Here is an 18,545-nt window from a genome sequence, read left to right as displayed (position 1 = left end):
ATCAATCCATTTAATGTACCTTCTTAGTCTAATTTAAGTTTGAGGAATGTCTAAACTCCACACAGTAACTGATCCAGGTTTACACCCCAATGTCTTTACGGTGTGAGTTGACCGAGCTTACCACTGCAACTTCGTGTCACCTTACTTCTGTGCTGATCATCTTAAGGCAACACAGGTGTTCAGAGAATAACTTGCACCAGAAAATAGTGGGAGATAAAGAAAAATATTTAGTAGCAGACTGGCTCATTTTCAAGGAGAAATACAAAATCTTAATAACCTACACAGTCGAGCTCTGCAAAGAGAGTCACAAAATGGTGGCGACCTTATGTGAGGTACCAAGCTGTGAGTGGAAGAGGTAAAAATGGTGAACCTGTTTCAGATAAAGGCCTGATAGAGATAGGTGAGAAAGTGATTACTGGTCTGACGGTAATCGAGAGTAGGAATGTCTGTGGCTGAGAACATGCACATAAGCAACAACAAAAATTGACTTTTGTATAGCTGAGAATCATACAAAGCACGCTTCAATGGGTTTTAAAAAGGACCTGCTTAATTGATAGCCTTCCAGCCATGACTCACTAAGAAGACAAGATAAAACTCCCAAAAAACCTTGCAGGAAGAAATGGAAGAAATTTTGAGAAGGGCAATTCAAAGAGCATGGGTTGTAGATTCTGTGTTATGGTGTGCAGACTACGTAGGGACATGCTAAGTAATTGGGGGAAGCCCAATAGCCTGAACAAGGAGAGGAGGAGGTACGCTTACTGTCATGTATCCTCTATAGCACAGAGTAGCAGGGTTTAATGTGGTGAGCTGGACTTTACTTTTCATTTGAGATATTTTTCTTGTGGAAGAAGTCCTTCATTCCTCGAGTAGCCTGAAAGAAGGAATAGGGAAAAGGGCTTGAATTTTTGTTGAGTTTTTGTTTTGACTCCTAAAGTCCTTGGTGGTCCCTACAAGCAGCCTGGACAAAGGAGAAGGGGACAAGGCTAGAGTTGCTGAGTTATGCCAGTTTTGACTGTTTTTCTTTTTTATTTTGTCTTTCATATACTTGAAATTAATTTTTCTGATGGAATATCCACTGTGATTTTTCACAACTGATATTTTGCTATCACCGTGTGTTTAATAAAGACCTGTCAAGTTTTGTACCATCTTGTGTGTGTTTCTCTCACTCATCCTGGTTTATCCTTGGTACAACTAAGTTGATGCCCTTTGGTTGAACATTTGCAAGGTATGAAGTGGTTATGGGGCATGACATGCACTCCTCAAGCTCCATACACCAGGGTACTAGAATAGAAACCCTGTCTTATACAAGTATTTTAAAATCATGAAGAACAATATGGACTCTTGGCCATGGAAAACTGGATGAACGTTTTGCCCTTTGACAGATATTTGATAAGTTGTGGAAGTCTGCCTTGAAAATTTGTGAAAGGCTTATCAAGGTGTAGCCTAAATATGGAGAACATCCACTCTTGTGACTTCAGAATTGAGGTATTTAGACTGATCATTGGTGGTAGTAGTTTTTTGAACACTTTTCATTTTAAAGGTAACAACTCAAATAATAATGCATCTGTTTCTTCTGTTTTAGATTTTCCTTTTAACAAATTTTTACTTCACAAACTTCTTTTAAAAATTTTATGAAATGTTAGATTTTCCATATCGCATTTTATTTTCTTATGGATGTAAATTTGAGTCATACAATGAACAGATTTTTCTCATCCTATACTATTAATCTAGTAATTATACTATAATATAACCCTTGTAACAGACTTGGGCACACTCTAAGGTATTTATACTGTGTATTAGCATATTATATGTATTATGCTAAAATACTCTCGTGACAAACTCCTTCATATTAAACAGTTTGTTCAAAGCTGTGGTCAGACTGGAATGTCCTAAAAGACAATGGTATTGTGCGGCACCCGAAATATTTACATCGCGGATCAGGTCGCCGCCACAGCTGGGCGGCGAATAAAAAGTTCACCGGCAGCATTTGCTCAGGAATATGCTGTCCTACTTATGGCATTGGAAATAGGAGTGTCAGCATGCCAAATCTGCAATATGTTAAAATAAACTCTGGTCATGGATCTGCGCACAATGAATCCACATCGGCTAATATTGCATCGTTTAACTCAATATCTCTTAACACTAGAATTACCAGAGCCTACGAAAAAACTCATAGATCCGTCCCACCTTAAATCGCTTCTCACCCTTCCGTCAGCATCTTTTGTTATGTAAATGTGTCAATAAGCAGCAAGCAGCCTGCTATCACATCCCCCCACCCCACACAGCTTTCTCAGCTCAAGTCTGTTTACCTGCATGTCAGTTGCTTAGAGTTGTATAGAGTGAGAAGTTAAGCAAAATGACACCTTTTATAAATAATATATCGTTATTTGGAACACTTGCATTTCATGTGTGTTCCGTGTCTGCAACAATCTATGTAAACACATTGTTAAAACAGAAATGTTTTTCATGTTTTAGTAATAATTGACAAAATGTAGTCATTAAGTTTATAATGTGTGAAGCCTGAATTCCAAATATCAAAAAAACACTTTCACAAAAGGTACAAATATAACAGAAAAAGTGTGCTTTTATTCAAAATTATAACAGGACAAAAGACGCTGATGGAGAGGTGAGAAGCGATTTAAGGTGGGATGGATCTACAAGTTTTTTTCTCTGGTAATTCTAGTGTTAATGGCAAAACACTGGTGCTATCAGAATTCATTACAAACTCAAACCTTGACTTGCTATGCTTAACAGAAACTTGGCAAAAACCAAATGATTTTACATCTGTCACAGAGGTGACCCCACCCGGATACATTCACTTCATGGAGCCTTGCAGCTCAAGACAAGGCTGAGGAATCTCAGTAATCGTAAGAATCATAAGAAATTAAACATCAAAAGAATCCCTATTGACGGTCCATTGTCTTCTGAGTGTCTGGCTCTTAAGCTAATAACAAAATCTGGTCCTGTCTCACTTATTGTTCTCAATCATCCCCCGAAATACTATGCATCTTTTTTATCTGGTCTGACTGAATTATTAACCCACTGAAGTTCACTTTCCCAGAGAGTCATTCTTCTTGGCGATTTCAACATCCATATTGACATTACTACATGTAAACTGAGAAATGAATTCCTATCTTTACTGGACTGTTTTGACATGGTGCAGCATGTTGTCCCTTACACGGACCAGCAGCAGCAAGCACATAACACCCATCCTGCTTCACTTCACTGGTTCCCTGTGTCCTACAGGATTGAATATAAAATTCCATTAATAACCTACAAAGCCTTAAACGACTTTGCGCCAAACTACATCAGTGACCTTCTCCATCACTATGTGCCTGTCCGCCCACTAAGGTCCTCTGATTCTGGTAATCTTGTTGTGCCCCACACTAACCAGCATTCTATGGGTGACGGGGCCTTAAACTCCATAGCACCCAGACTTTGGAATGACATCCCGAAATTAATTAGATCAGCTGACTTCATTCATTCTTTTAAAAAACAACTTAAAACTCATCTATTTAGAAAGGCTTTTAACTAAACTTAACATTCTGCCCTTTCTTTCAGTTTACCTCTCTGTCCAGGTGCTCCAGGTTATACCACAAATTAGGTTATTTGTTAGGTTTTTCTTTTAGTATTGAATTTAGTATTTTACTCTGGTTTACTGTCCTTTATTCTATTTAATGCTTTGTTATTTGTTTCATTGTTCTATTCAGGAAAACATTTGTATCCAATGTTACATATACCCTGTTTTTTTTTCTGAGACTGTGTGAAGCGCCTTGAGCATGAGAAAGGTGCTATATAAATAAAATGTATTATTATTATAATTATTTATTATTACTTTACTAGATTGTGATAGTGAAGTGGGGATTTACTGGATATTATACATCCCACCTTCACCTATGGTCATGAACTCTGGGTTGTGACAAGAATGAGATTGTGAGTAGAAGCCACTGAAATGAGATTTCTGCACACTATCACAAGGCTGATTTTCTATGACAAAATAAGCAGCTCTGCGATTAGCAAACACCTCAGGGTGTTGAAATATCTTCTCAGAGCTACAAGGAGCCAGTTAAGGTGGCTTGGGGATATAGATATGATGCCCCCAGGTACTGGCCCCGGGAGAATACTCTGGATGGCCCCCAAACATGCCTGGGGGATTATAGCTCTTAAATGGAATTCAAACTTCGTGGAAGTCCCATAAAAGGAGGTGGAGATTTTTGCTGAGGTTTGGGTGGCTGGGTGTTTTACTGGACGAGTTTTTGGAAAATGAGAGGGCTATTAAATGTATTAGTTCAACAGACAGTATTGCTGCTCCACAGTATTTTGATATGATTCCAAGTGCCTAATGTGTGTGGAAGTGGTAAGATTTTACTGTGTTTTGGGCTGAAGTGCCTAGTATGTGGAAATTCAATGGGCCTGATGTTAGGGACTGAGGAGAACCTGTGTGGTAACTGAAAACACTGGACGAAAGTGACTATGGAAAATGGAAAGATGGCTAATAATAATAGATGCCATTTTTCTTCTTGTCTATAATCTACTAAATGAAATGTTCCTAAGAAATGCAGGTATGCATTAGGAACCTTAATAAACAAGAATAATTGAAAAACAAAAATGTCTAAAATTAGGGTTAGGGTTAGGGACTGATGATTTTTTCCCACCTAAAGCACTGTGCCTTTGTCAGGCGTTTCATATTTCTCACAATGCGTTTGCATAGATTTTCCTCCAATTGCTTTGTTTCTCCCCCTTATCCAAAAGCATTGCATTTCAGGATAATTGCTAACTTGGTAGCTTTGGTCATGTGTGAATGGCTGCCAAGCTTCCAGCAAACATATCATAAAAAATAGAAATGGTTGCAGAAAAATGGAAATGGAAATTATGTTATCTTTATTTTTTTTGTCCTCTCTTCCGAATTTGTTGAAATACAGCAGCAAAAGTGGCATAGGTGCTGATGCACTTCAAGATTCAGTGTTGGTCATTCCTGACCTAGAAGAACAGATTGAAAAATCTGTTTAAAAACTTTGTTTGAAGTAGAAAAGACATTGAGCAAAATGGCTCTATAGGGGAGAGTGTTTGACATGCCATCCCATTCAAGTCCAAAATACTTCACTTGATTCTTATTGTACAGGTTTAAGCTTTGAAGTATATTTTTTGTGGCTGTGGCTGTGGCCGGGATGCCTCCACGCTGAAAGGACTGGGGGAGAGAGCGTATCCAGAGCATTACCTCCCCAAAGCGCTAGGTGGCACCCCCCCTGGGTTGCAGCGGTGCCTCTGACTCCCGCAGGGCTCCATGGGAGGTGGAGTGTGATACAGCCCTGTTGGGTTCTGTGGGTGTTGCCAGGGGGTGCTGCACCAGCTGCTGAGCCCTCCTTGGCAGCTCTTGCGCCACATCCAGAAGTGCTGCCAGAAATGCGTCAACGAGCACCTGGAGCACTTCTGGGTGCCTTATTAAAGGGGCCAGCAGACACTACTTGGTGAGCCAGAGTCGGGCGGGAGAAGACAAAGCTTGTCGGGAGGAGTGGAGGAAGGAGAGAAGAGAAAGAAAAGAGGTTTGTGCTGTTCTGTGATTGTGTTGTGCTTGTGGGAAATGGGGAAAGGTGTTTCCCACGAGGGAAAAATAAAAACTGTGCCTTGAACTTGTGTCCCAAGCCTGTCTGTGTTGGGTTTGGGTGGCAGTGCACCCCCCTGGTGCTCCACACTTTTTTCTTTTATAATGAATAAGCATATGTATGTGTAACACAGTATTTGCTTACAGGGTAACCCAGAGCTGCCTGGTTTTAAATAAGGTGCAGGTGTAGGCAGTAAATAAGTTCCCAAGAAAGAAAAATTTTACTGACTAAACCCACTGTGGGGATCAACTTTCAAACCTGTGCCAAGGCCTGAAAATGACTTCTATAGGCACATCCCTAAAATGGGCAATTCTGGTCAAATTTCAGAATGAAACCCAGCCTGTGGTCTTCTTTCATACAAATGAGGAATCTGTGCAAACTTTGGCGAAGACAGGTTCAATGGTGTGGACCTGGTGTGGACCGGTTTGTGTACCGGACAAACACATGTTGAGCTTCATATTTTATTGGTTGAATGTGTGTTTATATATAATTCGAGGTGGATCTTTTTTTGCTTGAAAAAATACCAAAGTTGCCTGATCATAAGAATGCTTGTGAGATATTTTGTAAACACTCTTAAAAATGTGTAGCCCTTGACTATCACTAGGGTCCGGATAGGAGAAACTCCCAATCACTGTTAACTTATTGGAAGCCATTGGTTATTCGTCAAATTACAGAAATATTTTTTTTTTATTTTTTAAATCAGTAGAGGCCATGATTCAACTCACCTAAGTTCTTGGGATGAATAGAAAGCGACCATTTATTTATTCTTTTCATCATTCTGTTAAAGTCTGTAGATCAGTTTTGCCTGCATGATGCTTTCACATTCAGCTAAATTACAAGATCCTGAAGACAGGATTCTTGACCAATGAATGAGGGCGTAGGGCGGATCTGGGTCTGTATCGAAGCAGTGACACTTCATAGGAGTGATATAAATACCATATTAAAGGAGTGACATTTTATTGGAGTGACAAATTATGATTAAAATTTTATTTCAATAATTTGTTATCTTGCTTCAACAGAGAGCAGGAACACAACTGCAAGTATGCTCGCCAAAAAAATCATTGTCGCCTCACCTACCACTTGGATGGTTGGTTGGATGGTTGTCACTCCTTTAAGATTTATATCTGAGGTTTCACTCCTTTGTTATGTCACTCCTATGACATGTCACTCCTTTGAATAAAACCAGTGGATCTTCAACTCTAATGCTCTGTATGTGCCTCTGCTGTTTATCTTTTACTGTTTTTTCAGGAAGTAAATATTAATATGTTTTTAGCAGGAAAAATGCATGTATTTTGTATGTTCTAAGAGTAAAAAATGGACAATGGACATGTGGATTATGCAAAATAAGTGAGAATTTTTTTAACTTTTTCCGCGGAAATTTTTCACCTTGTTTATTGTTGTCCAGAGTTGGTCGATATTGGGTCCTGTTCAGTTTGAATCTTCACATGACATTAAAATCATCTCTACAAACTACAAGGGATAACTAACACATAAAAATGATCATTTTTGGGTGCACTATTTCTTTAATGGTGGCAGAGGCAAATCCTAGTCTTCTTGCTTTGGTGCTCATTCAGTGAATTAGGAATCTACCCATAACTGGATATTTAACACTGTGGTGTGTAAAATATTGGGTCCGCCAGATCAAATTTCTCTCTCTACCATTCCTGTTAATATTTTATCAACAGCATATGTGAGAGTTTCATGAGAATGGCAAAGAAACAGCAGAGCCTTGGCACATTTCACTGTGCTCTTGCAGTGTATGTGATAGCAAAAATCTGTAATCTAATCCTAAACTCAAAGTTTGAAGCTGTTATCATTATTACAGGTCATTTTATATATATATATAAAATGATTATGATACAAGGATAGATGAGTATAACCACCTTTCCAGTGCCTAAATTGTAAACAGTGAGGTGTCTGAGCTCATAGTGACTGTCCGGGAGCAGAATGAGGATGTTACGCAAACAGCAATTTGGGCACCAAAGCTCAGTGCTGTTAATGTTGAACTCCATCATTGGCCTAATCTTCATCTTCTTCTTTCGGCTGCTCATCTTCTTCCATACCTTTCTGTCCTCTGCATCTTGTTTTGTTACACCCATCCACCTGCATGCCCTCTCTCACCACATCCATAAACCTTCTCTTAGGCCTTCCTCCTTTCCTCCTCCCTGGCAGCTCTATCCTTAACATCCTTCACCCAATATACCCAGCATCTCTCATCTGCACATGTTCGACTCAAAGCAATCGGTAAATCTAAGAAATTAGTACTGTATACATGTAAACGTACATTCATAAATTAGTATTTCATTTGAGTATCTTGTAATCCTAATCCACTGTCCAGCACACTCATAATGGAGTTTTCGCTCTCCTCTGCCTCGTCTGCTGCGTCTTTGTTCACATTCTCTCGCTCCTGTTCCTTTTATCTCTCATTCTCCATGTCACCATCCCATAACTAGCTGAAAATTTATTTTGTTTTTTACAGCTTCTAGTGTTGGAACACTTTTTTATTTTTCACATCAGCCAGTGAAAAAAGAGATAGGCATGTTAAATAGGCTATTTTTATAAACTTTAAATGAAATTTGTGTAATAAACTTTGCCTGTTTAAACATTTTAAAAATGTGAAAACAAATACTTTATGTAGATTTTGGGATACCAGAGCATGTATGGTGGTCCTGGAGCACAGAGGGCTCAAAATCGGAGGTATCAGAACTGAGCTCCAGCACAAATTAAGTGCCGATCAGAACCTTGTGCCCTCCTGGATAGAACTGACTAACCTTCTCCTTATGTATAAAACAATAGCACATTTCATAGTTTGAAATTTCTGTTTGACTCCTGAAGTCATTTTTAATGACTTAAAATCCCCTGCAGCATCGTAGTAGGTGTCAGAGAGCATGATGTATCTCATTCTTATCACGCATGGAGACCTCAAAGGCATCAAAAGCAAGTTTCTGAACCCAAACTGGGATAGAACTTTTTATTCAACAAATCATTTTCAAAGAATGAATGCAGCACGTTAGAGCACAAAGCACAAATAGTTAATGTATTAAAAAAAATTATATATACAGTGCACACACATATAAATACATATCAGGTTCAACTTTCTTTTTTTAAAGGAAGAGCTATAAGCAAAAACTGAAAGGGGTAGAATGGATTACACTTTTTGCAGTACAGTGTCCAAAATAATTTGTAATTAACGCACTTTCTGCATATCCTCTTGATTTGTACAACATTACTTATTGCTTAGTGTGCACTGCCATCAAAACACCTCTTTCATTATACATACTTGAAAGTGGAATAAAATATTTAGGTTAACAAAATGTAATATTAGGTTTGGAATAAAACCCCATTTTATATTCTTACTTATTAAATGTTTAAACACTGTACAGAATACATGTTTTAAATACTGAAAATTTGATTTCATTATTATTTTTTTTTCATGTATTTCCATCAACTTACATGATGGCTACAGAAATGTCACATTTTCACACCATGTGCCTCAAGCTGTTTATTGGAGGTTGAAAAGAAGAAGTAGCTTTATAAATTGTAATTACACATACAAAATGAATAAGAAACAGACTCCGGTACCTAAAGGTAAATTGGATTTATTTCCTATTGCAAAAACATTTCCAGTAATCTCCAGGTTCAGGCTGCAGAGTAAACATTAATAAGAGTAACATACAGGTTAGTTTAATTGACTTGAGATTTGGCTGTGCTGAAATGATTGCAGGAGGCTTAGGCTCCTGACAGTTTCCACCAGAAAGGCTTTCCAATCTGTATTTAAACTATTGCATACAGTTTAAGGGGGCACCACCCGTTATGCTGAGCATAGACAGATGGCTCTGTGAAGACCACATGCACACAGACATGGGCAGTTTCCATTGCAACAAAAAGTTCTTTAATCGGGGCAAGATCAGAAGCATCTCTTCCTTATGCAATATGTGGACAACAATAATAAGAATAAAAAAAAAATCAGCACCAAAACAACAGCAGATATGGTCTTGGACACCCAACTGCAGTTTACTTCTTAATACCAACACACCAGTTCTTATGCACACACATCCAGACATCTTTCTTTTAAATGCAGAGCCCCTTCCTTTTCTTTGCAATGCAGTTCTTTGGAATTTGGGTCTGTTTACATAGTACTAGACCGATTTAGTGTCTGGCATCTGGAGCAGAAACAACACATGTGAAATACTTTATTTACATTAAGTCAGCCTGGTGCTTAAAAATTCAAATACACAAATGTCCAATGATTTTTTTTTGTTTTTTGTTTTTCTTTTTTTAAAGATAATACAAGGCTTTTATTACAATACAAGGTCATTTGCAATGATAGTTCCGTGCAAAGAATAAATGATCCATGAATTTTGTTTTTCCTTTTCCTGCCACACAGCTTTCGTCAGATGGGATGGCATCTTCTGGACTAACTGCTGTGCTGACTCATGGTATGATTCTGCATTGAGGGAAAAAGAGAGAGAAATTCATTTTAATTTAAATTATAACTTGTATTCTGAACCATTTGTGCATCAAAAAATAATGTCATTTTATTGTAAAAAATCAACAGGTGGGCCCAGTTACAAAAATAAAATGAAATAAAACAATCCATCCATCCATTTTCCAACCCGCTGAATCCGAACACAGGGTCACGGGGGTCTGCTGGAGCCTATCCCAGCCAACACAGGGCACAAGGCAGGAACAAATCCTGGGCAGGGTGCCAACCCACTGCAGGAAATAAAACAATACATAACTAAATAAATAAATGTGATATTTTTCTTATAAAATTTTCTCAAATGAGTATACAGTAAACGTTTAGGAAAATGAGAAGCCCATTACTACAAAAATAACAGATGCACATGAAAATGACATTTCAGTAAGAGTAGGCCCAATCATTTGTCCTATTATCATACAAAAATTTTATCTGTAATAATTAACAGTGAATTGAACCGAGTCAAATCCATATTTAAATAGCGGACTTGAACAGCATATAAAAATGAAAAAATAAACCAGAAACTCAGAATACTCCATTGGATAGTCATGTGTGTTCTTACATGAATGAACAGAGTGATAAATAGATAGGAAAAGGCCTACTGTAAACAGAAGGATAGATAGGTGTCGAAGGTGTTACTATAGATAGATAGATAGATAGATAGTTAGATAGATTAGATAGTTTTAGTAGCAACACTCTATACAGATATATAATATTTAAATCCTTTTGGCGGAATGGTGGCTCTGAGGCTAGGGATCTGCACTAGCAATTGGAAGGTTGCCGGTTTGAATCCCATAAATGTCAAAAAAGGGACTCTGCTCTGTTGGGCCCTTGAGTAAGGCCCTTATCCTGCAATTGCTGAGCACTTTGAGTAGTGAGAAAAGCGCTATATAAATGCAAAGATTTACTTGTTTATTTTTAATCCTTGTAGATATTAATGTCTTTATATTTGCAATTGCATATTACATTTCCTACTGAAACGCTTCTAAAAAGTAAGCATTTTTCCAATGTGATAACAAATGCAAGTGCTCAAAGAAAGTATAAAATGTGATCACTTTTTATGCCATATATACACAGCACTGTCAGAACACACACCTATTAAGTGACCTATTAGCTGTGAAATTCCATAATAAATTGATTTAAATGTGTACAGTGAGAGATTAAATGAAGCAATTGTATCACTACAAAACGATGCATCACAATCAACACCTTTTGTTCTATTTTGCTAGCCCAGCAGCTAATGCAGTTGCTCACAAGTGAAATATTAGAATATAAAATGTACTTTAAGTTAGATGGATCAATAGACAGATGAATGTGCTACAGATAGACAGAGGGACAGTCAGACAGAAAGGAGGTATAACCAATGATAGATTGATATGTGTTAAACGACAGATAGATAGATAGATAGATAGATAGATAGATATGAAAGCTACCATAAGAGATATAACTAAAGTCAAATAGCAACGGATATAAGAAACATTACTGATTACATCAACAACTCCAAATTATTGAGTCCTGGTCTTTCAGCCAAAGCCATTGTTAACAGGTATATAAAATCAAACACATAGCCAGGCAATCTTCACTGACAAACACTGGCAGTAGAATGGGTTATACTGAAGAGCTATTGTGGGGTAGCATGCTAGGGGTCTGTAGTGTGAGTTTTTAAAATAAAATCAGGCTAGTGAGTGCAGGGGGCACATAGCTGCCAAGCTGTTTTGGCTGGGAGGTGTTCAGTGGGGATGTGAGCTGATTGCTTGTTAACATGCAGTCGCGATCAGCTCACCTGTACTTCATTGACACTCATCGGGTTGTTTGCTGTATCTGCACCCAAGAGATACGAGAAGCCTGAGGTGGTTAGTGCAGAGGAAACAAAAGGAGTTGAGAAGTCGAGGAAGTAAGGAGAAGACAAAAATGAAAGAGCAGGATCAGTTAGAGGCTGAGAAGTGTTACAAGAAGGTAACAAAGTAGTCAGGGGAAACTCCACAGAGGAGTAGAGTGAGAGGTGCTCCTGGGGAGGACTGGATCACTGCTGCTGTGCTGTGAATAGCACCAACAATTTAGAAGCACCTATAGATCCCATGGACACCAAGGTGTAAGTAAGATGGAGTTGGGTTCAGTGTATCCCGATGGACGCCAAGGGAAGGTGACCAGGGCAGGAGTCAAGAAGGGCACTTTCTCACTAGGGTCTTGGCTCCGATGAGTATACTTGGGAGATGGTGGTGTGGCTAGATGAAAGAGAGTGTGAAACAGTGGGAAGGTAACAAAGACCAGTTTTATCCTTGATTGTAATGGATTATTTATTCACTTTTCATTTGGCTTTTTTTAACTTCCTCACAAAGTACCAGATTTTATTTAAATAATTATTTATTTATTAATTTAAAGAACATATTTTCACTGCTCTACTCATTGGACACTTGCTTTTTGGGATGAAAAAAACACAGTGCACTTTGTACCATATCTTGTTTTTTGTCCTCATTGTACTAGTCCATCTTAGTATATGAGAATCAATGTCCGTGTGCAAAAAGGGCTAATGACAACTGTAGCCAAACTGAGCATCACACTTAGTGACTTCAAATGTGACACTGCCATACGATGACACCATTGCTACAAGTCAGTGGCTTAAATTTCAGCTCTGTAAGATCTGATCAGGCAACCACAAGTGCCATTATTGTGAAGTTGATGCAACTAGGGACAATAATAGCTATGCCACGAAGTTTTAGACCACACAAACTAACAGAACAGTGCTGAAGTGCAGGGAAAAAATTGCCCGTCCTTTATTGTATCACTCACAACAGAGTTTTAGACTGCTTTTGTAAGCAACATCAGCACAAGAACTGTATGCCAAGAGCTTCATGAAAATTGGTTTCCATGACCAAGCAGCTGCACACAAACCTAAGATCACTATGTGCAATGCCAAGTGTTGGCTAGAATGGCTTAAAGCATGCTGCCATTGAACTCTGGAGCAGTACAATTGTGTTCTCTGGAGTGATGAATCATGGCTTACTATTTGGCAATCTGATAGGCGAATGAGGGTTTGGCAGATGAATGCTACCTTCCAGACTGCATAGTGCCTACTGTAAAGTTTGGTGGAGTACAGATACTTTCATCCTGTTGAGCACATTTGGGATGAACTGAAAAGGCTATAGAAGGCTGGGTCTTCTCATCCATGGGCACAAATTCCCACAGACACACACCAAAATCTTGCGGAAAACCTTCCCAGAAGAGTGGAGGCTGTTATAGCAGTTAAGGGCAGGGCAACTCCACATTAATGCCCATGTTTTTGGAATGGGGCGTCTAACAAACTCATACTGGCAAGTTGGTCAGGTGTTCACATACTTTTGGCCATTTAGCTTAGATAGTTGCTTCTTGTAACACAGTATTGCAAAAAGTGCATTCATAAAATAGATTGAGGAACCACAAATCATATTTTCATCCTATATTCAGAAGCAAAGACGGTTTGAAATACAGAGTGTAAAGTGGAGTTTATAACTGTCCATCCATTGTTTAACAGAAGCAGTCAATGCAGTTATGCTCATACACTCAAGTGTGATCTTGACTTTTTAATCAACACATTTTTTATTTTAGATTATCTAAAAATTCAGTCATAATAAAGTTGACACCACCAAATGTCAGCATTTAACAGAGAAGAAAAACATAAATCAGTTATTCCTCTTGAAACTGCATGTATTTGAAATACATCAGATTATTAACAACAATCAATTTTTTCCTAGAGTGATCGGTAATTAAATTCATACAATTGCAATTTTATCAAAAGTTCCATCCAGTCATTGTTTTTTTCTATTGGTTCAAGTTGCAATTTGTACCTATGTACTTGTAGTAGAGACTGTCAGGAGAACCACAGACTAAGACTGTTTTTAAATATCCCCTATCGGGTCACCTTTTGATACAACTGATAGTTCAATTAATGCAAAACCCTTGTTTGAAGATTTCTTCATTCAAATTTTTACTGCAATAAATTTGGCCACACCTGCAATTAACATCTACTGGGCTTTAAACTCTTTCTCTTCTTACAGAGGTTTGAGGACAGTTGTTAAAATCTATACCACTATGCTTTTTTTCATCTCCTCCCAGAGTTAAGTATTGATATTTTTTTTCTTAAGAAGGCCTTCAAGTGCTGTCTGCTTCAGTCATGTCACTAGAGCATATTGAACTACAATATAGAGGCTGGCAGGCCAACACAATTCCACATTACCATCAACCATTTAAACACCACGGCAGGTTTCTTTTTAGCAAGGCAATTGGTTTCCGACAGGCAGGATAATAAGTCTTTTGACCTGCATAGATCTTCGACCTATTAAGGTTAGACGTTCGTTCGGGTGCAGTGCCGACTTCAGATAGGCCTGCAAGTTCTGCATTTTATCTTCTGCCCATTTGAAAATAAAGCTTCTTTAAGTGTGTCTGGGAAGGTCCCTCAGGACCTTGGAGGCATCCCTGTTGTGGGCAATAGAGGGACAGAAGCTGCAGCCTTATTAATGAATGCAGACCATTATGAGTCTGGCTGACTCCTGAGCGGTTCCCAGAAGCATATACAGTACGTGACTTAAAATGCCAGAATATTGACACAAAGCGAGCAGGGCACCCCCAAGGAAAATTACTCCTTGGATATAATGTAGGCTCGTAACAGCTATTAGAGTACAAAATAAAACCCTCTGGGACCCAGCTGACATATACCGCATTCTACCTTCTCCCCAAACATTAGAAGAATTTCTCAGTGAAGGCATTTTCAAGGACAGCATTAAAAGGACTTTTGTGGAGCTCTAAGCAGGCAGACATTATGTGCTGGCTGCTTTCAATGCATGCTTCCACACTATGATCAATACCACATCTCACATTTTAATAAAAACAATGCATCATTTATTGCTTTTGCCTAAAATTATTATTCATATACTTTTGCTATTCAGTTGACAATGAAAATTTCCCCGAGTCACTCATAACAATCCTACTAGAATTCCAATCGGTGAAATAAGCAGCCGTATTAATTACATGCTTGAAGGCTAGTCAAGGCGGATATTTATTGTTGCATAGAGCTGCGGTCCCCATAATATTGAATAAAGACAAGAGTTAAACATCTTATTGGCTGTATTACTGCTCATGACATGTTGTCAGTTCGTTTACCTATGCTCACCTACTCATCCTTTATCCAGCGATCTTATGGGGAGCAGGTGTCCACCCTGTTGGCACGGGGGTGAATTCAGGTCACTAATCCATCACAGAGCATATTTTCTCACATATGGGCAATTTAAACACCAACACACATGGTCATCAGGTCACAAGTCACCCAAACAGTGGTGGCTGGTGAGTTGGGAGCACAGTTTTTGGGGGACAAACTGAAGTAGTACTTGTCTATTATATAGTGCCTTTTATATATGTCTATCTGGTCATTCCACATGCTCTTGTGGTCCCCAGCATAGTGTTAATGCACATCTTGGTCCCTCCAGTACCAGACCTACAGTATACGACAAATCCAGGCTAAAATGTATTAATGTATTTTTCGCTCCTTAAGACGCACCTGACCATTAGACGCAATTAGGTTTAGAGGAGGAAAACATGCAAAAAAAAATGGTGTACTAATATATTTAATAAAATATAGTAGAATAATATTTCAATCATGTAAGCACTGTTGTAAGTCGCTCTGGATATGAGCGTCTGCTAAATGATGTAAATGTAAATGTAAATGTAAAGTCAACAGCTGTATTAAGAACCATCATCACTGTCATTAACAAATGAGGAGAGACTTTAAGGTTCAAGCACTCTTCTAGTTTTCTGGAAACCCCAAGAACTCCTCATCGCTAGTGTCAGAATTTATGAAGCTCAGTTGCTCACAATCACTTTGCAGGAGCACGTTATCATTTGGCATAACCTGTTCAAAGCCACCAGGGGACAATGTATGTTTGGACCAATGCTCCCTGAAGCTATATTGCCAGTCTGGTCCCATGTTTATTTGTAATACCACAAAGCCGTTCATCTTGTCTTTTGTTGTGGGTTTCCACTGAAAAACGAGAATGTGGTGCAAGCGCAGCCCGCGATTCAAAAAATTGCTCTGCATACCTGTTTGTCTCGTCTGACAGTAGCTGAAAGGCGGCCTCAGGAAAGAACAGCCTGAAGTAGTCCAGCGGCTGGTAATCTGTCGAGTCCAACAGCAAGCCATGCTGTCTTGTGAAGTCTGGTAGCCAGTTTGGCTCCCACGGATCAATGTCTGGGTATTCCTCCCACACGAACCTTGCTGTAGGTGCATCGGCTGCACGAATGCATTCAGCTGAGGTGGCATCGGCTGGTGTCCGATCAGCTGATGCCAGTTCCTCACTCCCTTGCTCTCTCACTCTCCTGATCACTCTCAACAAAATCAGATTCTGAAAAATCAGAGTCCGACTCAGCGATAATGCGCAAAACATCGTCTGCTGAGTATTTTGTTTTCTTCACTCGCTTCGCTCCCTCGTGAGATGTCAATGCCATCTTTCCTTTGTTTACATTTGTTTACATTTTGTAACTCATGCACACGCAAGGATTAAATGCCGAATCAGTGAGTCTAACATTCCTCCAAGCACAGAGGGAATGCCTGTAACGTAATGGTGAGTTTTGTCGCCATTAACAGCTGATTGTCACCCTCTACCCCTGGATGTCGACTTTTGTCAGGCAATACACATCACGGTCTGTGACACAATATTTGCTGCATAAGGTGCACAAACATGTCCACCCTTCTTTTGGGGAAAAAAAGTGCGTCTTATGGTGCAAAAAATACGGTATATGCTTTCCACCATGCTGTCCAATCTGATGTCAACATTCCCATTGCTACTGTGCTCCAAAACTTCAGTCTGTGACATCTACAGTCCCCTTATTCTTCCCATAACTTGCCCTATAGATGTGGAAAGGAACAGGTGCACCTGCCACTCAAATTTTATACTACACCTGTCTCTAAATTGCCCAACCCTCTGAAAACTTGACCAGTTCCCCATTATGCTAAAACCCACATCATAATGTCCACATCCCCATCTGTGTGACCTACCAATAACATGCACTTCCGTGTGTCCTATAACACATCCATAGCATAAATCCAATCCAAATCTTACTCTGACTCTACTAATACAGAGCCCGGTCCTTGGCCATTTCCACTGTATTCTATAAATCCACATCATACAATCACTAGCCCACTGATTTGTCTCAAATCTTGCATCCCAGTTTATCATTTACCACACCCACAGAGTCATTCTCACCCTAATTATATTTTACACTTGCTGCCAGTCTGCCCAGTCCTATGAAAGTTTGCCAGGCATACCTCACCTGGGCACAAATTCACATTGTAAGATCCACAGACCCTCACATCTTAAAACATAACACCCTCCCCAAAAAAAACAGTCTTGTTCTACACCAGCAGGACAAGTCCAATTTAAATATTACTCTCCCTTTAAGATCAGGACACCTATATTTCCTTGAACATAAATTTTGCTCTCCTTTCCTTCAAGCCTGTTATTTTACAAACCTGCCAAAAAAACATTAGCCTTATGCTGTTGTCTAGATCAATTTTCCAAGCCTTTTTTCTTTGGTGGCACATTTTTTGTAACCAAAAACATTCCAAAGGCACACCACTCTCTTACTAACCACAAACACATTATATCTGACACATGTGCTCATTGGTGAGACAACGAGAAATGTTGGTAAAAAAGGAGCTCCAAGATCAGCCTTTGCAGACACGGCACTTAGTGAGCACTTTCAGCTGCTTCATCCCTTTGCCTGTCCCTATCTGTCTCAGAGGCAACTCGTATGCCCACTAACCACTTGTCCTGTGAGACTCGCTGGTAACCACACACCCTGGCAGCTTGACTCTAGCAGCCTGGAGGCACATCTAAAGTGCTCAAAGTGCTGTGTCTTCAACATAGCGATCACAGGGCTGCTTTTATTCTGGCTTCTCCACGTAGCCCTGTCCTCTTTAGACAGGTCCCAAGGAGGTTGTCTCTCTCTCAGGTTCAGACCCAGGTGCACTACACTATTATTTCCATGGCACACCTGGTTAGCTCTCACGGTGCTGGCCTAGATGACTTTGGCTACTTTAATGTTGTTTGAATTTTTCAAAAGATGTTTTATGTCTCGTACCCCCGTTGTTGTCCACAACGCTTTGGTACCGACACTCTGGAACAGCAAACAGGGAAAACAAATAAAGGCATTACTTATACGACATCCAGTTAGACAACTCTGTCTTAAAAAGAGCGGTTTAAAGTCCGTATGTAAGCTTGTCTTCGATGACTGGCCTGCAGCTGAATTCTTAAGTCAGATCTTGTATCTTCTTTTTTTCTTCAAGTGAATGACTGGGTGTTGCATTAAAGAAATAGCCAAATTTTTTTTGATTTCTGAAGTTCCACTTGAAGTCGCCATCTCCCTAAAGTCACACTCACTCATCCAGTTACATTAATAGCGGGTGTGAACTTGAACCTGTTTGACGTGAACAT

At 39.3% G+C, this 18,545-nt stretch overlaps 1 protein-coding gene across 6 annotated transcripts in view; it reads right to left on the bottom strand.

The window, feature by feature from the left end:
- Positions 1-8,720: 8,720 nt before the first annotated feature.
- LOC114653368 (zinc finger protein 521) overlaps positions 8,721-18,545 on the bottom strand; it is a 496,047-nt gene continuing 486,222 nt past the window's right edge. For all 6 annotated transcript variants that reach the window (XM_051928726.1, XM_028803647.2, XM_051928725.1 and 3 more), the window contains one exon: positions 8,721-10,050. In XM_051928726.1, coding sequence (XP_051784686.1) covers positions 10,021-10,050 — 30 coding nt within the window. In that variant the 3' untranslated portion in view covers positions 8,721-10,020. The remainder of the gene's footprint in view (positions 10,051-18,545) is intronic.

The sequence above is a fragment of the Erpetoichthys calabaricus genome, chromosome 6, assembly GCF_900747795.2.
Source record: "Erpetoichthys calabaricus chromosome 6, fErpCal1.3, whole genome shotgun sequence".
NCBI lineage: Eukaryota > Metazoa > Chordata > Cladistia > Polypteriformes > Polypteridae > Erpetoichthys > Erpetoichthys calabaricus.
Note: the sequence above shows the minus strand (reverse complement) of the source record. Positions and strands in the feature narration are given on the sequence as shown.